General features: G+C 36.7%; 1 protein-coding gene across 9 annotated transcripts in view; it reads right to left on the bottom strand.

Moving 5' to 3' along the window:
- Nucleotides 1-21956, bottom strand: part of INPP4B (inositol polyphosphate-4-phosphatase type II B) — a 752704-nt gene that overhangs the window by 65815 nt on the left and 664933 nt on the right. For all 9 annotated transcript variants that reach the window (XM_061192573.1, XM_061192572.1, XM_061192579.1 and 6 more), the window contains 2 exons: nt 19020-19160; nt 14714-14811 (listed from right to left, as the gene is read on the bottom strand). In XM_061192573.1, the coding sequence (XP_061048556.1) occupies nt 14714-14811; nt 19020-19160 (239 nt within the window). The remainder of the gene's footprint in view (nt 1-14713; nt 14812-19019; nt 19161-21956) is intronic.

The raw sequence follows: 21956 nt of genomic DNA, 5'->3' as shown, positions 1-21956 counted from the left end.
AAATGGGGTGTGAAAAAAAGAGAAGAGTCAAGGGTGACTCCCATCTTTTTCTGAAACAACAAAAAGTTAGAAATGATAAAAACTGAAATGGGGAAGATAGTGGGAAGAACAAATTTTTAGGGGCATATCAGGAAGAGAGTTTGAGGTGCTGAGCAGGATATATAAATTTAGGGAAGAGAGATGGGCTGGTGATGCAGGTATGGAGGTGGATAATTAAAGGATGGTATTTAAAGCAATGAGGCCGTTCAACAAGGGAGCGGAGTAAACATCTGTGGACTAAATCCTGGTACCCTCCGCATTTAGAGGTCAGAAAGATAATGTGGAATCAGTAATGGAGGTTGAAATGCAGCAGCCAGGGGGGCAGGAGTAATCACAGAAAAGTAGGGTGATGGCCTGGAAGACCAGCGATGAAAGAGGGAAAAATTTACCATCTCAAACCTATTACTAGATCAAATAGGATGAGGACAGAGAACTGAGCATTGGCTTTAACAGGTAGAAAACCTGACAAAACCAGTTTCGGTGAAGTTATGTGGACCAAAGGCTGACTAGAGCAGCTGACTAGAAAAATGGGTAGAGAAAAATTGAAGACAGTAACCTTCGAATTCCACTTCTGTCTGCTTTTTGGGGAACATTTCCAACTTTCAGGAAGTCCTGCATGATAACATATTTTTCCTGTGTACTGACAATCCCCTTTACTTATCTTTTTATATGTCTATGCAATGCCAAAGATATGGATAACATGTGAAAAATTCCTCAGCCATCTGTATGTTTCCAAACACACATAGTTTGAAACAAAATAAGCAAAATATTTGGATGACTAACAGGATTTTTCATTTGTCTATCTGGATGTCTACATAGTATCAAAGTTGAGATGTCTGTAAAACAGAAATTATTACTAAATAAATTATGTAATCTGGGTTAGCTCTGCTAGTTTCCTGCTATTTATTGCTAACTCTGGGTGGCTACATCGCCCTGGTTAATTTCTCCCAAATTTCTTCATGTTTATCTCCCACACTCTGCAGGAAATTCCTAGAATGCTCATTTGCATGACTGGGTTCTGACTACTATGGCTGCTAAGAATTTGGCATTATTTTTCAATTTACCACAGGACAGTTTAGGCTAGCATATCCTTTCTAATTCAGACACCTGTCTCTACCCTATCCTATTGCAGGTTAATCATAGCCTGACCTCACCCCCAAAGTTTATAGACAGTAGAAAGGCAGCAGAGATGAAAGAGATATCGGGAAAAGGGAGACAAGTGATGGGGGAAGGGTCTAACAGTGCTTTTTGTCACCCACAGCTGAACCTCAGCTGACAGAATAAAACCGTAGCCTCTGATGTCACCGTTCTGTGAATGTTGAGAGGCTGGCCTCATGTTAAGACAGGGTCTCTCTATATAAATGTGAACCTTTCAGAGGAAATCTAGTATTACCACGTGTGGGTAGAAAGGTAATAATTTAGAAATTTACTTTGAAACCTGGGAAACAGTTAACCTGTATCAGAAAGTCCCTATGCTAATCAGAAACACTCAGATCGTCGACTTTTAGTAAGTTGCGCCTGCGCGCGCGCGCGTATGTGTGTCTGTGTGTGTGTGTCTGTGTGTGTGTGTGTGTGTGTGTGCAATCATATGTCTGCGCATGTGTTTGTTTATGTCTTTTGAGATATTTGCCTTACCTCATTTCCTTACTTTATAAATTCAGGTCATTTCCGGAGCCTACTAAGGACTGGGGAGCCAACTAAGGACTGGGGAGCCAGGCTCAGTTTAGGTGGTAGTCTAAGGACAGAGGGCTCTGAAAAGCAGGGACAAGAAACACCCACCATAGCTTATTCTACGAAGTGAAAGCAACATGTTCAAACTCATGGTGGCAGCGAGCCACGCTGTGAGTGTCAACACACGTGGGCTCCAACTGTAGGTAAATAAGCAGTAAGTGAGTGAATATTCAGAGGCAGCGTTCTTTGTTTATGGAGCATTGCCCGTCTATGCGGCACACGGAGTTGATTTTGTCAGTATTGATTTCGTCGCACACTTTCTGGTCTGCAGCAGAGCTCATAAAATAACCACTAACTGAAGAGAATATCCATTTAAGTAGTCTTAATTTTCATTGATTAACAGAGCAAATGTGGTGCAATTCTTTTCTCTGATATAGGCTCAATATTCCAAGAACTGATTTACATGCTGTTCCTCGGTGATTTTATCCATTTGTAACACAAGATACCTGTTAGCATGTGACAGTGACTGCACTCCCACGCTCCCTGGCATCGAACAGTGTGGAAAGTCCAACAGTGTGATAGGCTAAAGACGTTTGCCGAGACCTAGGGCTGATTTCTTCTAGAGCACAATATGTGTTATAAACGTTGTAACTAGTTCTTTCTCAGCAAGAGTCTGATGTGTATCAATTTGTAAATTCATTTCACATGAAGTACAATTATGAATCATATCTTGGTAGTTCCAGTCTTTTCATTCCTTCTAGAAACAAAATCCAATAACTTCATTCAGGGAAGTATTACCACATACTTGTTCTAGAAAGATTATCTTGATTTACTAGAAAGCTGTCTTAAGTTTGAAAAACTGGTTAAATTTTCAACAGCTATATTTTAAAAAGACAAAGTATTAGATATAAGGAATGAGTTGATCCATTCTCTGATCTAACAAAAGCCCGTTTTAGATATTCAACATTGTATCCATAGTCAAGCTTTTCTTTTTCATCTATTTCTGGGAAACCCTCTCATTTGAAGGTTTTCCTTGTCCCAGTGGAGTCCTGTTAACTTTTTTTATATTTCACATTATTTTGAGTTTTAATATTTATTATAATTTTCTTTCTAATGTTATCTTTAACTGCACCAGATTTGCTCCTTTGGTCTATCTTTAAATGAGAGATCAGATAAGTCAAAATACTAAAAATAAAAAATGTTAACTGAAAATATAAATTCAAAGGCCACAAAAATAAATTGCACCCTGTTAACTAAATCTTAGCTCAGCAAAAGTGTGCATCAGAGTGTATGGCATGCATGCAAAGTTTTTATGAATTATAGTTAAATAATTACGTTAAAAGAATTTGATAAGATATCAAGGAAAACCATGATTGATCTGATTTTGAAAGTTAGTACGGTGGATGTGAACAAAATCTTTCTTCAAGGCTTTTTCCTCTGAAGCCGTCAAAGGACCATGGGAGACCTGACGACATTGGCGGACCAGAAGGGGTATGAAGACCAAGCCAGAACTACTCTTTGGACTCTTTTCAAACTTTTTATGCTCAGAACATCAATCTTAAAGAATTAACTGTGATCTTTGGTTGGAATTCTTCAGGTGTTAAAGGGCTTCAGCCAGGCAGGGCAGATTTCTTTTTCTAAAAGCCAGAATACTACCCTTTCCCTTTCAGCTAAGGTTCTGGCTCTGCATCATATGGGAGGTCTGTCCTCTGCTCTCTCTCGGGGTCTCTCGCAGGCTTTGTGGCTAGTTCCAGGGGCCTCATCATTGTACTCCTCTCCAGAACCTCTAGGCAGGGTCAAGGGCATGTGCTTAGCCCCTAGCCACCGTCTGGCAATTTCAATCTGTCTTTATAATTTCGCTCTCTCTTTGGAAACTAAACCAAAGAAAAACAAAGGGAAAAAACCTTCTTACCTGATACTTGCTTTTAGCCTACTTTTTCATTTCTCTGTTTGTATTCACTTTAACTTTCTTAAGGGGTGGCTTTCACTCTGTTTCTCTACTTGTACAACACGAGTTCTCTCCTTGAATGCCTTTGATGTGGTTTCATCCCATGCTTTTGTTAAAACTACTCCATCGAATGTCATCAAATACTCTTAAACACCAAATCCAACAGCTTCTCTTTAATTCTCATGCTTCTTTCTTCATCAACACATTTGTTATTCTTGCTCACCTTCTCCTGGTTGATATTCTTCTTACTTAGCTATAGTGATGTTCGATGATCCTCAGTCTCTAATCATTTCTCCATTTTTTTGTGGGTTCCTTAGTCCTCCTTTCCCTATACCTATGGATAATCTCCCCCTATGATGTATTTTTTCTCATTTCCTATGTGGAATACATGGAAAATTATTTAAACAATTCCTCTAAAATTAATTATCCATAAAATATTAGCTTCTTATCCTATTCTCTTATTTCTAAGAATGGAAAGAATGCATAGAAACTTTTCTTTTTCCCAGTGCAGAAGTGAAATCTGTGGCAATGCATCACCACACAATGAATGTCAAAAATGATCAAGGAGAAACTAACACTTTTTTGAACAACAAAAGCAACAGAAACAAAACCAAATTATTCACAGAAAGGATCAATACTACGGAATAGCAACTAGTATTCTGGAAAGAGATTTAGAGTTAAGGTAGATTATTCCTTGATCACACTGAGTCATTAAAGTGTAAGCTATTAGAAACAGAGACTGTATCTTATTCATCTTTCATCATCCATAGCGATGGGCACAGAGTTTTACACATAATACGATCTCTACCAATGTCTGCTAAATTGAATGGGAGACTTCCAGCAACAAAGGCCAAAAAAAAAAAAAAATGCAGGATGAAATATGACAACAACATTTTACTTACCCTCATCACAAGCCTAAGATTTTTTCTAAAAAATATTTTGTGTGCGATTGTTATGCTACAGTTGATGAAATATTATATGTAAGACAGAGATATCAAATATTGTGGAGATAGTTGATAACAGCTCACAAAAGTCTGCCTGATTTTCCTTCGTAGCTCACATGCTAGACAGCCCACCCTTATAGTACTCACATAGGAGCCAATAAACGGTAGCATTCCAATAGAACCATATGAAAATATCCTTCTCCTTTGTTTTGGAAAAAGGACAAGAGAAGGGCATTATTATCACAAAGAGAAATGAGAGATTGGAGATTATAAATTGACACTTGGTCAATTAAAGGGGAAAGAAAGAAGCATTTCATCCACCAAAGTCAGGAGCCCCGAATTATGTATGAGATGTGATGGTGACTCTAAACCGTAGAGCAGTTTGCACTAGTGATTTACAGCAGTACTTTATTTGATCTTATTTTGCTAACCCAACATTGAAGTGTCTTAATGCTTTAGGTGGGTACGAAAGGGGCCTTGAAAGGTTTCTGAGATCATCAAACCCATCTGGAAGATCAGAGCCAGAAGAGAGAGAAACACTCATACCTGCCCCACGGGAGTTTCGCTGGTTGATCAAAGGGGCCAGTGAATATCACTGGCAGGGCCTGAGGGGAAGTAGCTCCTGATGATTTACTGTGCCTTACAGTCAAGGCAGAGAGAACTACTGTCTGAAAGCTGCATCACTAAGCCAAGAAAATGTGAAGGGAGAAATCCACAACACACAGTACTCAGAGCAAACAGACCTCCCAGTCATCAATAGCTCTGTTTGATACCAATTTCAGACATTATATATTTCTTGCTTCAGAAGAAGTTTCAGCAAAGATTTACAGGAAAGGGATCATCCATTCTTGGGTTCCTCCTCTGTAACAGGTACTTCTCAGCTCTAGATCCCATGAATCCTCCAAGAGAGGGAGAGAGAGAGAGAGGCCATCCCAACCTACCAAGCCTTCCACTAATGACCTTTCTGCAGATACAAGGAATATGGGGTTGGAGGATAGTAATACTTGAATTTGACTGAATATTTCTTCCAAATGAACTTGAAATTTTCAAATACATTAGTCTACAAATCACCAGACTATGTTGAACACACTGAAAGGAAATGAGGTACTGTTGTTTGGCAACTTTAATTTTACTCCCCTCCCCATTACTAACTCCTAAGGAGTGAGTGCCCAGTAAAGCCGACAGAGGTACTAAGATAAAAGGAGTCCATGTGTGTAGACTGCTGAATTGAGACTATCAATTGAATCTACTACATATTTAACAGAATTAGAGAATATTTGGGGAAGAACAAATGTTTTAGACCATAAAAGCTATGTATAAGAAGAATAAACAGAAAGATGATAACTATTTATGAATATATAGGCTAAAATGATTTATTCATTACATCCTGGTATTGCAAAAGTAGGGGACATCCCTAAGTTTTAAAAAAATCTTTTGGGAAGAAAGGAAAATTTTTTATTTAAAACATGTAGAATTTGACTAGCTCATAAATCATAAAAAAACTGGGTGAGTAAATTAATGCACAGGACATCCAAAATGGATGAATAAGTGAAAGTAATATATTTAGAGGGTTAACTTAGCCTTTGAACGCTGCTACAAATTATCCCTTGATTTCACTGTGAAAGAAAAATAGTAGATTCTATGGATTATAAGTATGATCCCACATAGTAGTTTTTCCCTCCTTAACAAATAGCCTAACCCTTATTCCCGCTCTTAATAAAGGTTTTAGGTACTTCCTTGAATGGAGTGCAACCCAGTGATGCTTTAGGTTACAATATTTCTGCATGAGGAAAAACCCTACATATGTTGGTATAATTTCATAGATACGGTTTGGACTTTTGTTATGGAAAATAACCACAGTCACATCATACCTTCATTCTGTGCCAAATCTATGAGAGTGTTGTCTCAAAGATATGTTGACATAACAGGAAACAAAATATCAGGAAGAATTCAGTCTGTTAAGACAACTTATTTCAACTAATGAAATAAAATTGATTTGATGCAAAAGTACATCCTGTTTTCAAGGATGAGATATATTTATATATTTCTAAAACAGCTATATTTAATTAGCAATACTTTATATGAGGTCTCATGTTCTTCCAATTTTTAAAACTTACACTCCCATGAAGAGTTTCAATGACTTGAATGTAGGGATTACTTTGTATTTCATATACCAGAAATACTTCAACAATTACTTATACATATTTCTTTTTAGCTGTATAATTGTTTATGTGTAGTATTGAAATCTTTCATAGACTTTGCCAACAAACTACTTTTTAATATAATGTATGTTTTGAGTAAGGATGACACAGCATTGGTTCTCAAAAATTAGTATGGGGCTTCCCTGGTGGCGCAGTGGTTGAGAATCTGCCTGCCAATGCAGGGGACACGGGTTCGAGCCCTGGTCTGGGAGGATCCCACATGCCGCGGAGCGACTGGGCCCATGAGCCACAATTGCTGAGCCTGCGCGTCTGGAACCTGTGCTCCGCAGCAGGAGAGGCCGCGATAGTGAGAGGTCCGCGCACCGCGATGAAGAGTGGCCCCCACTTGCCGCAACTAGAGAAAGTCCTCGCACAGAAATGAAGACCCAACACAGCCAAAAATAAATAAATAAATAAATTTTAAAAAATAATAATAATCTTAAAAAAAAATTAGTATGGATCAGAAATCACCTGGAAGGCTTACTAAAACAGATTACAGGGCAAGTTCAATAGACCTGCAGAGGGCCCTGAGAATGTGCATTGCTAACAGATTTCCAGGTGACACGGATGCTGCTGGTCCAGGGACCTCACTTTGAAAGGACCCATATAAAGAGAAATCAAGTTGTTTATAAAAACTATGGGAATTACTTCCAAATTACAAGTAACTGTAAGAAAATTATCCACCAACAAGTCACTGGGAGAGCCTTTCCCAGAAGCGTGGAGTGACACTTTGTCTTCAGGAACAGGTGTTATTTTATTTTATTTTTTTTTGCTGTGGCTTGTGGGATCATAGTTCCCCGACCAGGGATCGAAGCCGTGCCCTTGGTAGTGAAAGCTCGGAGTCCTAACCACTGGACCACCAGGGAATTCCCAGGAAAAGGATGGTGGGAAGCCTGGGTGAAGAAAAGAAGATGAACACAAGAACCAGATTCAAATCACCTGTACTCTTTGAACCCTATTAGGTGAAGCCAGAGTGAGTCCTTCACATAATGACATTGAACTGCCTGTTTCCTAAAAGGAAGACCAATAGAAAGATTAAAGAAAAAATTTCTGTTTTCTACAGGGTCTTGGTGCTCTGGCCAGGTGTAAGGCCTGTGCCTCTGAGGTGGGAGAGCCGAGTTCAGGACATTGGTCCACCAAGACCTCCTGACTCCATGTAATTTAAATGGTGAAAGCTCTCCCAGAGATCTCGATCTCAACACTAAGACCCAGCTCCACTCAATGACCAGCAAGCTACAGTGCTGGACACCCTATGCCAAACAACTAGCAAGACAGGAACACAACCCCACCCATTAGCAGAGAGGCTGCCTAAAATCATAATAAGGTCACAGACACCCCAAAACACACCACCGGATGCGATCCTGCCCACCAGAAAGAAAAGAATCAGACTCATCCACCAGAACACAGGCACTGTCCCCTCCACCAGGAAGCCTACACAACACACTGAACCAACCTTACCCACTGGGGGCAGACACCAAAAGTAACTAGAACTACGAACCTGCAGTCTGTGAAAAGGAGACCCCAAACACAGAAAGTTAAGCAAAATGAGAAGACAGAGAAACACACAGCAGATGAAGGAGCAAAGTAAAAACCCACCAGACCAAACAAATGAAGAGGAAATAGGCAGTCTACCTGAAAAAGAATTCAGAGTAATGATAGTAAAGATGATCCAAAATCTTGGAAATAGAATGGAGAAAATACAAGAATCGTTTGACAAGGACCTAGAAGAACTGAACAGCAAACAAACAATGATGAACAACACAATAAATGAAATTAAAAATTCTCTAGAAGGAATCAATAGCAGAATAACTGAGGCAGAAGAACAGATAAGTGACCTGGAAGATAAAATAGTGGAAATAACTACTGCAGAGCAGGATAAAGAAAAAAGAATGAAAAGAATTGAGGACAGTCTCAGAGACCTCTGGGACAACATTAAATGCACCAACATTCAAATTATAGGGGTCCCAGAAGAAGAAGAGAAAAAGAAAGGGACTGAGAAAATATTTGAAGAGATTATAGTTGAAAACTTCCTTAATATGGGAAAGGAAACAGTCAATCAAGTCCAGGAAGCGCAGAGAGTCCCATACAGGATAAATCCAAGGAGAAACACGCCAAGACACATATTAATCAAACTATCAAAAATTAAATGCAAAGAAAAAAGATTAAAAGCAGCAAGGGAAAAACAACAACTAACATACAAGGGAATCCCCATAAGGTTAACAGCTGATCTTTCAGCAGAAATTCTGCAAGCCAGAAGGGAGTGGCAGGACATATTTAAAGTGATGAAAGGGAAAACTCTACAACCAAGATTATTCTGCCCAGCAAGGACCTCATTCAGATTCAACAGAGAAATTAAAATCTTTACAGACAAGCAAAAGTTAAGAGAATTCAGCACCACGAAACCAGCTTTACAACAAATGCTAAAGAAACTTCTCTAGGCAGGAAACAAAAGAGAAGGAAAAGACCTACAATAACAATCCCAAAACAATTAAGAAAATGGTAATAGGAACATACATATTGATAATTATCCTAAATGTAAATGGATTAAATGCTCCAACCAAAAGACATAGACTGGCTGAATGGATACAAAAAAGACATAGACTGGCTGAATGGATACAAAAACAAAACCCGTATATATACTGTCTACAAGAGACCCACTTCAGACCTAGGGACACATACAGACTGAAAGTGAGGCAATGGAAAAAGATATTCCATACAAATGGAAATCAAAAGAAAGCTGGAGTAGCAATTCTCATATCAGACAAAATCGACCTAAAAATAAAGACTATTACAAGAAACAAAGAAGGACACTACATAATGATCAAGGGATCAATCCAAGAAGAAGATATAACAATTGTAAATCTTTATGCACCTAACATAGGAACACCTCAATACGTAACGCAAATGCTAACAGCCATAAAAGGGGAAATTGACAGTAACACAATCATAGTAGGGGACTTTAACACCCCACTTTCACCAATGGAAAGATCATCCAAAATGAAAATAAATAAGGAAACACAAGCTTTAAATGACACATTAAACAAGATGGACTTAATTCATATTTATAGGACGTTCCATCCAAAAACAACAGAATACACTTTCTTCTCAATTGCTCATAGAACATTCTCCAGGATAGATCATATCTTGGGTCACAAATCAAGCCTTGGTAAATTTAAGAAAATTGAAATCATATCAAGTATCTTTTCCAACCACAACGCTATGAGACCAGATATCAATTACAGGAAAAAATTTGTAAAAAATAAAAATACATGGAGGCTAAACAATACACTACTTAATAACCAAGAGATCACTGAAGAAATCAAAGAGGAAATAAAAAAATAACTAGAAACAAATGACAATGAAAACACGATGACCCAAAACCAATGGGATGCAGCAAAAGCAGTTCTAAGAGGGAATTTTATAGCAATACAATCCTACCTCAAGAAACAAGAAACATCTCAAATAAACAACCTAACCTTACACCTAAAGCAATTAGAGAAAGAAGAACAAAAAAACCCCAAAGTTGAGCAGAAGGAAAGAAATCAGAAAGATCAGATCAGGAATAAATGAAAAAGAAATGAAGGAAACAATAGCAAAGATCAATAAAACTAAAAGCTGGTTCTTTGATAAGATAAGCAAAATTGAAAAACCATTAGCCAGACTCATCAAGAAAGAAAGGGAGAAGACTCAAATCAGTAGAATTATAAATGAAACAGGAGAAGTAACAACTGACACTGCAGAAATACAAAGGATCATGAGAGACTACTACAGGCAGCTATATGCCAATGAAATGGAAAACCTGAAAGAAATGGACACATTCTTAGAAAAGCACAACCTTCCGAGACTGAATCAGGAAGAAATAGAAAATATGAACAGACCAATCACAAGCACTCAAATTGAGACTGTGATTAAAAATCTTCCAACAAACAAAAGCCCAGGACCAGATGGTTTCAGAGGCGAATTCTATCAAACATTTAGAGAAGAGCTAACACCTATTCTTCTCAAACTGTTCCAAAAAATAGCAGAGGGAGGAACACTCCCAAACTCATTCTACGAGGCCACCATCACCCTGATACCAAAACCAGACAAAGATGTCACAAAAAAAGAAAACTACAGACCAATATCACTGATGAATATAGATGCAGAAATCCTCAACAAAATACTAGCAAACAGAATACAATAGCACATTAAAAGGATCATACACCATGATCAAGTGGGGTTTATCCCAGAGATGCAAGGATTCTTCAATATACGCAAATCAATCAATGTGATACACCATATTAACAAATTGAAGGAAAAAAACAGTATGATAATCTCAATAGATTCAGAAAAAGCTTTTGACAAAATTCAACACCCATTTATGATAAAAACTCTCCAGAAAGTAGGCATAGAGGGAACTTACCTCAACATAATAAAGGCCATATATGACAAACCCACAGCCAACATTGTTCTCAATGGTGAAAAACTGAAAGCATTTCCACTAAGATCAGGAACAAGACAAGGTTGCCCACTCTCACCACTATTATTCAACATAGTTTTGGAAGTTTTAGCCACAGCAATCAGAGAAGAAAAAGAAATAACAGGAATCCAAATCAGAAAAGAAGCAGTAAAACTGTTACTGTTTGCAGATGACATGATACTATACATAGAGAATCCTAAAGATGCTACCAGAAAACTACTAGAACTAATCAATGAATTTGGTAAAATAGTAGGATACAAAATTAATGCACAGAAATCTCTTTCATTCCTATACACTAATGTTGAAAAATCTGAAAGAGAAATTAAGGAAACACTCCCATTTACCACTGCAACAAAAAGAATAAAATAGCTAGGAATAAACCTACCTAAGGACACAAAAGACCTGTATGCAGAAAACTATAAGACACTGATGAAAGAAATCAAAGATGATACAAAAAGATGGAGAGATATACCATGTTCTTGGGTTGGAAGGATCAACATTGTGAAAATGACTATACTACCCAAAGCAATCTACAGATTCAATGCAATCTCTATCAAACTACCAATGGCATTTTTCACAGAACTAGAACAAAAAATTTCACAATTTGTATGCAAACACAAAAGACCCCGAATAGCCAAAGCAATCTTGAGAAAGAAAAAAGGAGCTGGAGGAATCAGGCTCCCTGACTTCAGACTATACTACAAAGCTACAGTAATCAAGACAGTATGGTACGGGCACAAAAACAGAAATACAGATCAACGGAACAGGATAGAAAGCCCAGAGATAAACCCACACACATATGGTCACCTTATTTTTGATAAAGGAGGCAAGAATATACAGTGGAGAAAAGACAGCCTCTTCAATAAGTGGTCCTGGGAAAACTGGACAGCTACATGTAAAAGAATGAAATTAGAATACTCCCCAACACCATCCACAAAAATAAACTCAAAATGGATTAAAGACCTAAATGTAAGGCCAGACACTATCAAACTCTTAGAGGAAAACATAGGCAGAATACTCTATGACATAAATCACACCAAGATCCTTTTTGAGCCACCTCCTAGAGAAATGGAAATAAAAACAAAAATAAATAAATGGGACCTAATGAAACTTAAAACCTTTTGCACAGCAAAGGAAAGCATAAACAAGACAAAAAGATGACCCTCAGAACGGGAGAAAACATTTGCAAATGAAGCAACTGACAAAGGATTAACCTCCAAAATTTACAAACAGCTCATGTAGCTCAATATCAAAAAAACAACCCAATCCATAAATGGGCAGAAGACCTAAAAAGACACTTCTCCAAAGAAGATATATACATTGCCAACAAACACAAGAAAGGATGCTCAACATCACCAATCATTAGAGAAATGCAAATCAAAACTACAATGAGGTATCACCTCACACCGGTCAGAATGGCCATCATTAAATATCTACAAACAATAAATATTGGTGAGGGTGTGGAGTAAAGGGAACCCTCTTGCACTGTTGGTGGGAATGTAAATTGATACAGCCACTATGGAGAACAGTATGGAGGTTCCTTAAAAAACTAAATATAGAACCACCATATGACCCAGCAATCCCACTACTGGGCATATACCCTTAGAAAACCATATTTCAAAAAGAGTCATGTACCCCAATGTTCACTGCAGCTCTATTTACAATAGCCAGGACATGGAAGCAACCTAAGTGTCCATTGACAGATGAATGGATAAAGAAGATATGGTACATATACACAATGGAATATTACTCAGCCATATAAAGAAATGAAATTGAGTTATTTGCAGTGAGGTGGATGGACCTACAATCTGTCATACAGAGTGAAGTAAGTCAGAAAGAGAAAAACAAATACCATATGCTAACACATATATATGGAATCTAAAAAAAAAACCAAAAAACTGGTTATGAAGAACCTAGGGGCAGGATAGGAATAAAGATGCAGACGTAGAGAATGGACCTGAGGACACAGGGAGGGGGAAGGGTAAGCTGGGACGAAGTGAGAGAGTGGCATGGACATATATACATTACCGAATGTAAAATAGATAGCTAGTGGGAAGCAGCCACAAAGCACAGGGAGATCAGCTCCGTGTTTTGTGATCACCTAGAGGGGTGGGATAGGGAGGGTGGGAGGGAGGGAGACGTAAGAGGGAAGAGATATGGGGATATATGTATATGTATAGCTGATTCACTTTGTTATAAAGCAGAAACTTACACACCATTGTAAAGCAATTATACTCCAATAAAGATGTTGAAAAAAATAATGAAAAAAAATTATCCACAAACGTCCACGTTATAATAAACTTTTCCCAAAATTACTAATGCAAAATAGTTTTGTTTATATTATTAACCTTCCGAGTAATTAACAAATTTAAAATTCATAAGTATGCTGGCTGCCAAAGAATCTCTCTGTACTTAATTTCATTTTGGTTTTAAAAATATTTCATTTGAAATAAAATATAAAAGCGGCAGTAAAATTTTCTAACTATAAAAACACGGACGTGTGCTTATGCCACTGTAATATTTTGAAGCAAGATAACTGTGTTATAAAAAGTCCTAAGTACTCTGCTACCTAAGATATTTCAAACTAAGTATCAGAATACAGATCAGTGAACAAATTGCTAGTGAATAGATGACAGGCAGAGTTTTATTACAGCTTTTGGTAACAAATATTAAGATATTTCCTACTTTATTAAAACCTAGTTTCTTATTGTGAGTATCTAAGTATCTCAACTTATTTCTTTATAGTACTTATGGATGAGCTCCAAATACATTCTTTATTCTCTAATTTTGCACTGCTCAAATATGTGCTTAATTTTGTGGGAAAAAGGATGGCAGAACTGAAGAATGGCACAAAAAAAACCAAAAAACAAAATGTAAAACACAGTTCTATAGGCTTATGCCCCAACATTTTCACATAAATATTGCAATAAGTATATTCAATAATTTGTTCCTTAATTTATATCACTTTTTATTACCTGTAAAATTTATATTCTGACATATATATATATGCATAAATATAAAATGTATAAATATATACACACACACATATATATATATGTGAGAGATATATCTGATGTAGCTTATAAATCAGAAAACTAAATCTTTATTAAAGTCTTTTACATGGTTAAGAATTCTACAAAATTTCTGTTGGACTCAACTGAGATTTCTAATTATAAGTTCCTTATTTTTGACTTTTGGCATTTTCTAGTGGCACTGAAATTAACATCCTAGCATGAACAGCAGGACACACTTGAGTGCAATCAGGGCAGCGAGGCAGGTGTTGGCCAGGCCACCTTGGCAATCAGTCTTCTTGGCGCAGACAATCTCAAAATCACTCTCACATTCCCACACCGTGTTTTATTCTTCCATTGACCTCTATGTCTGACCTCTCCCAAAGAATTATAATCAAGAAATTATTATTGTTGCTTTTCTTTGTAACTTGCATACTTACAATCAGGAGGCATCTTTTCCATAAATACCGTGTAATATTCTTTTAGAAGTTCAAAATTTTCCTGATTAATACTTTCTTGCAAAGAGACATCTCCAAACCTAAACATAGAAAAAAAGAGGATAGTTATGGGTTATAAAATAGCACCCGAAAGTTACTTTTTTTAATCTTTCTTTTTTAAATAGGTGGCAATAGTTTTCTAAGGAAGGAGTCTCTGTTTTCTAAGCAACATTGTGCAAAGGTGATTTCAACTATATTCCAGTCTCCACTGGCCCTGACTCCACCAATCCCTATTGACCCACCAAAATATTCTCACAGTCATCAAATGTGAACCTGAATGAAATATGAAATCTAAAACACCAACTCCGTGCCTCTGCGTAATTGATACTCAATTAATGTTAGTCTCCCTACCTCTGCAGGGCTATATCTCTAAAGACCTAAAAACTCTTCCTTCTCTCTTTTTATCCCTCCTATATTCCTCTTCACCAATGACAGCTTGAGGAGAGGTCCAGAAGACCAGGACTGAACATTGGGCTGCATACAGTCTTAAACACACTGTCAACTGCTGTAGGCACATGTAGAGTACTCCAATCTCCCAGGGACTGGTTCACTTCTGTGGACCTTTCTTTCTGCCCACACCATGAAGGATGCCAGCCTCTGTACTGGTGCTCTTCTGCCACCTTCTTCAGGCAAAACTTTCTACCTGTATATCACTGACCTTGTGTTTTCTTTAAGCCTTTCCCAGGTTTAAACTTAAAACCCCCTGTCTCTCTATAAAAGGATGCCATGCAAATGGCTTCCAATATGTATCCTCATCCAAATGGCTTCCAATATGTATCCTCATCCAAATATCTCAATTCAAATCTGTATTTCTAGATGTCAATGGATAAGTTCAAAGTGAATTAACCCACACCACTTCAAATGCAACCTAATCAAAAACTGAAACCACCTCCTCCTTTTGTTTAGAAATAGGCGTGTTTCTAATATTCTGCCATTAATTCAGGTTCAAAATCTAGGCACCCTTTTGGATTTCCTCGGTTTTCCACACTCCATCCACTATTCACTGATATATTCACATCTCTGGTATCCCTTCCTTCTTTTTCTTTACCACTGTCATTTTAGGTATTTAGTTATATTCCGTCTCAACTGGATATAAAGCCTCCCAAATATGAGAAGCGCTATGCCTCCAGGCTCATTCCCTTCCAATCTATCCCTTACATCATGGTCAGATCATTCATTCATTCAACAAATATTTATTTAACACCAGCCATGTGCCAGATGCTGCATGGGCAATGAATGAAATGTTGGAGAAGTTAGTCTACCACCTGTTTCATCATATCCGCTCACTAAACTTCACTGCATCTCCTCTCCGTGTAAGAACAAAGTCCAGTCTCTTTAGTTTAGCATCTAACGTCTCCACAAAGGTCTCCAAAACCCTTTGTTTGTGGGAATGGAATTACACCCTTCTACTTTACCAGCAGGATTTTGATGCCTTTGGGACTTTTCACGTGCTATTCCTCCTCTGACTAGGAAGCCTTACCTTCCTTATCAGCTTGATTAATTCCTATTTGTCCTTCAAAGCCCTGTGGAAGGTGCATGTATACTATGAAACCTTCCTGATGAAATGTTCTCCCATCTGTGAATCACTTTCTTTCCTCCATGAATCCTGTCCCTTCTACATCTTTGCTTATTGTATGAGTCGAACTGTAGTGTATCATTTGTTGAACTGTCTTCCTTACTGGATGGTAGGTCCTTTCAGGATGGGGATCATGTCAGTTCTTCTTGTTACACTGCCTGTTCCCTGTGTCCCACAGCTTGGCAGAGTAATGCCTGGTGCAGACTCAATGTTCAATAAATTTATTGAGTTAAACTTGGAGGACAGGAATATGAACCCAGGAAAATCTGCAGGAGAGTTAGCCTGAACTCTGAAATACACTCTTCCACCTTTTTCAGACATTATAAACAACTGGTATTTAAAAAATGTTATCCTTGCTGGAGTAATACTAGTGTTACAGACTAAATGTTTGTGTCCCCCCAAAGATCATATGTTGAAGCCCTAACCCCCAGTGTGGCTGTGTTTGAAGATGGAACCTCTGAAGAAGTCAGTAAGATTATGAGGGTGGGGCCCTGAACCAGTAGGATTAGTGTCCTTGTGAAAAGAGACATCAAAGAGCTGGTTCTCTCTCTCTACACACACAAAGAAGAGGTCATGTGAGCACACAGCAAGAAAGCTGAAGACAATTCTCACCAGAAACCAAATTGGCCAGAACCTTGGACTTCTCAGTCTCTAAAACTGTGAGAAATAAATATCTGTTGTTTAAGCCACACAACCTGTGGTAGTTTGTTATGGTAGCCCAAGCAGACTAATTAGTACTTATTTATTTAAAAATGGATATACATTATATACGTTTTGGCTATGGGTACATATATAGTAACATATTATACCTGGATTACATAGCATACCTAACATGTGAATGTTGATGGAAAAAGCTCAAAATTCAGAATCAGAAAAATAAAGCTCAGAGAACAGAGACAAAGTGATTTGCTCAAAGTAGTAGTTGGTTGATATCTGAGGGCCAGCCTTCCTTCTTCCCTTTGTGTTTCTCTCTATTTTGCAGTTGTGTCTCCTTTTCAAATCCTATGTGTCTTAAACAGCATCCAGGTATGAAAAAACACATTTTTATAGGCAAGACAGATGAGAGAGAAGGGAAGGGGCATTTAAAAAAAATAAAGTGACTAACATCTAAAATAGTAACAATGACATGTAAATTAACCTAATCTAGAGGGCTTGAAAATACAATGCTAACTATTTCTTGAAAAGTCTGTAAATGGAGAGTCTCACATCTCGCTCAAGACTGCACTCACAGGTCTTAACTTAGTAATTTAAACTCCAAACACTCTGTACTCTAGTGTACCAAACAAGAGACAATTAATTTAGAGTGCTGTTTTCCCCTCCAACTGTTCATAAATATCATTTACCTCCCAAATTGTATAATTTATGTTCATAAATATCATTCTCCTCAACCTGTGAACTTGCTGTGAGACAACACATATAAAGACGACTGGAATATAATCTGATCTTACATAATTATTTGCAAAAGTGCTTAATTATTGAAGAATCAACGTTTTGTACAATAGTGAAAAAAATTATATTCTGATTTAAGCATACTATAACACAAGAGACTAATAGCTTCCACACAGTTTGAGATTAAACATGCAATACAAAGCTGGCATGGAATTTTGTAACTGGCAAGTGAGAATTATGAAAATCTATGTTGTCCAGAAAATCTTTTGGATGAAAGGGAGAGACGGAGAAATCGTTGAAAATAGTAGCTAAAAACAGGCACCTTCACCATCATTGAAATTCAAGACGGCTATAAATGTAGTGGTAGTTTTAGTTTAGTAAAAAACATTAATAAAGGATTAAAACATACTTATCAAGTCATGGCAAAGAATATGCCAGCTACCTATGGGGGAAGGAAACATTTAGAGAGTGAATTATTGACAAGGAAACATTTTAAAATACTCTTCAAAAGTTTTGCTTTGGGGGAACTTTTCCAGCTAGGCTTTACAGCAAGACACTAACTTCTTTCTCTGAGAAGTTTTAGAGAATCTTTTAAAAATGTGTTCTCTGAATCTTAACTCTTATCCATGTTTTCAATAATCTCTACATGGGAATCATGTAAGATGCAAAAGTAATTCCTTTGTCTGCTCAAAGCATTTTTGACAGTTGCTTATGCGATCACATACAATCATCTGTCATTTAACTGAGCAAATTATTATGAAAAGATGTGTTTTCATCCTCCAATAACAATTATTTTAGTAAATAAATTTTAAAAATTATTTAAATAAATAAATTTTTAAAATTAAAAAAAGTTTTTTAAATAAATTAAAAAAATTATTTTAGTAAATAAAACAAAAGGAAAAAATAGCGTGTTTTATTAGGTCCAGAAAATTTGGACACAATTAGCAGAGTTTACAATGTTGAAGTACATATAAGCACAAAAAATTCTAAAAGTTGATACACACATGTAGGTAATTGGAAACATGAAGAAAGTTAATCCATGTGAATATTTTGGTATTGACACCAATATTTTCCTTGTTATTTTGCCATATTTAAATTTGATGTGGGCCAGGAATCCTTAAATATGAATAATTCTGCTTGCCATATCAAATAACTTTGTACTGATGAAAAGGAAAATGTTACCCATGAATCTAATTTCTATGTGCAGGAACACGTGGAATTATTCAGCATATCCATAACAATTAAACAAAAAAATCAAGTACCGACCTTATATCTGAAGCTTACCTCTCAGCAAGAGTTTGCTGTTCATTGATTCCAACATTAAAAAGTACTGGATACACATGAAGCAATTGTCCTTCTTTAATCTGTAGAGGCAGGGACTCAAACATTCTCCCTGGAAGCTTCACCTCCACCACATAATGTTCACTGGAGAAAGAGGAGGGCAAAGAGAAGCAGCATTGCTTTATTTCATTCAATTTTATGTTACTTTAGATTCATAGGAAAGAAACAATAAAACAGTTGGAATATAGCAGTGATTTAGGTTTTTGGCTTCTATCTGCTTATTTTCTTTTATTAATTCATTTGATAATCATTTCATTCACTTCACTATTAAATTACTTGGCATAAAGAGTCATTTACATTTACCTCCATTACTCTGAGTTTTTTTTTTAGGAAAGGAAGAATATTTAGTGCATCTTCGTATAAAAGGGCCATGTGCATAAGAGCTTCAATATTTGTTTTCTCGATTTAATTATTTAAAAACCCAGTCTCAAGAATAAGAAAAGCAATTTAATGATGGATTTTTTAATATAGTGAAACTAATGAACCAAATCATTTATACATTTTTTAGCATGGCTTAATTGTTATTATTGATGAACCTCTGTTTGTGATGACCTGATGGAAATGTAATGGTTTCATTATTTAAGATGTAACCTTTCGGCTTTCCTGTTCATTTTGCAACATTAACATATCACCAGAGCATTTTTTCTTTGGAAATTTCCATTAAAAATTACCCCTAATGTTTAGTGTTGAAAATTTAAATTAGGATTCAGAAAATAGGGTCAATAAGAACAGCTGCTTGTAGATTCTGAAACTTGATGCCTTCTGATCCAGTGTGAATTGATTAAAGAAATGTCAAGTTTCACCTGGAATTTAGGAAAATCCATGTGTTTCCTGAACTATATAGAGTGCTGGTGTTGTAAAATGTGTATAGGGTAACGAAGAACAGGACAATTAGTCTCTGTGAAAATCTTTTCAGTTTCTCTAGTATAATAATACTGATACGTACTCTGGATACTTGACAGGGAGACTTGTTTCTTACCTCAGCTTTGAACTAGAGAATCTGGAAATACCATCAATCCAGCAAGCAGGGATGTTAGCACTACCCTCAGAGGATGGACACGTTATTTTTCTTTTTTAAATTGCTCTCAGTGCCCTTTACAATAGCCTGGCTAACAGAAGGCTGATGTTTGTTTATTTCAAAATTTTCAGGAATATGAGAAGATTCAATGAGCCAAGCCTGCATTTAAAGATTTCTCTGAAGGTAAAGCATTATACACATTCTTTATGATAACTTTTTTTTTTAATTGAAGTATAGCTGATATACAATGTTGTGCTTCAGGTGTACAGCAAAGTGATTATTCTTTTTCAGATTTTTTCCATTATAGGTTATTACAAGATACTGAATAGTTCCCTGTGCTATACAGTAGGTCAATGTTATTTATTTTTTATATAGTAGTGTGTATCTGTTAATTCCATACTCCCAATTTACCCCCCACCCCTTTCCCGTTTGGTAATCGTAAGTTTGTTTTCTATGTCTGTGAGTCTATTTCTGTTTTGTAAATAAGTTCATTTGTATCATTTTTTTTTGATTCCACACATAAGAGATATCATGTGATATTTGTCTTTGTCTGACTTACTTCACTTAGTATGATCATTTCTAGGTCCATCCATGTTGCTGCAAATAGCATTATTTTATTCTTTTTTATGGCTAATATTCCATTGTATATATGTACCACATCTTCCTTATTCATTCATCTGTCAATGGGCATTTAGGTTGCTTCCATGTCTTGGTTGTTGCAAATAGTGCTGCTATGAACATTGGGGTGCAGGTATCTTTTTGAATTAGAGGTTTCATTTTTTTCCAGAGATATGCTCAGGAGTGGGCTTGCTGGATCATATGATAACTCTACTTTTAGTTTTTTAAGGAATCTCCATACTGTTCTCCCTAGTGGCTGCACCAATTTATACTCCCGCCAACAGTGTAGGAGGGTTCCCTTTTCTCCACACCCTCTCTAGCATTTATTATTTGTAGACTTTTTGATGATGGCCATTCTGACTGGTTGTGAGGTGATACCTCATTGCAGTTTTGATCTACATCTCTCTAATAGTTAGCAGTGCTGAGCATCTTTTCATGTACGTGTTGGCCATCTGTATGTCTTCTCTGGAGAAATGTCTATTTAGGTCTACTGCCCATTTTTTGATTGTTTTGTTTTTTGATATTGAGCTGTACGAACTGTTTGTATATTTTGGAAATTAATCCCTTCTCAGTTGCATCATTTGCAAATATTTTCTCCCATTCTGTTTGTTGTCTTTTTGTTTTGTTTATGGTTTCCTTTGCTCTGCAAAAGCCTTTAAGTTTAATTAGGTCCCATTTGTTTATTTTTGCTTTTGTTTTCATTACTCTAGGGGACGGATCCAAAAAAAATATTGCAATTTATGTCAAGAGTGTTCTGCCCTATGTTTTCCTCTAGGAGTTTTATAGTATCCAGTCTTACATTTAGGTCTTTAATCCATTTTGAGTTTATTTTTGTAAACTCAATGAATGTTCTAATTTCATTCTGTTACATGCAGCTGCCCAATTTTCCCAGCACCACTTATTAAACAGACTATCTTTTCTCCATTCTATATTCTTGCCTCCTTTGTAGTAGTTTTAATGACCATAAGTGTGTAGGTTTATTTCTGGACTTTCTATATGATAACATTTTGTCATCTCTATTAAAATATAATTGACATAGACTCATCGTTTTAAGTGTATAATTCAGAGTTTTAGCAAATTTATAGAGTTGCGCAATCATGACCATAATCCAGTTTCAGGACATTTCCATCATCTTAAAAAAATCCCTCGTGCCTGTTTGATTCAAACCCCAACCCCACGGCCAGCCCCAGGAAGCCACTGATCTATTTCTGTCTCTACAGGTTTTACTTTTCTACATATTTAAT

The sequence above is a fragment of the Eubalaena glacialis genome, chromosome 5, assembly GCF_028564815.1.
Source record: "Eubalaena glacialis isolate mEubGla1 chromosome 5, mEubGla1.1.hap2.+ XY, whole genome shotgun sequence".
NCBI classification, from domain to species: Eukaryota; Metazoa; Chordata; class Mammalia; order Artiodactyla; family Balaenidae; genus Eubalaena; species Eubalaena glacialis.
The sequence above is the reverse complement of the archived record's forward strand: the minus strand, read 5'-3'. Positions and strand labels throughout refer to the sequence as shown.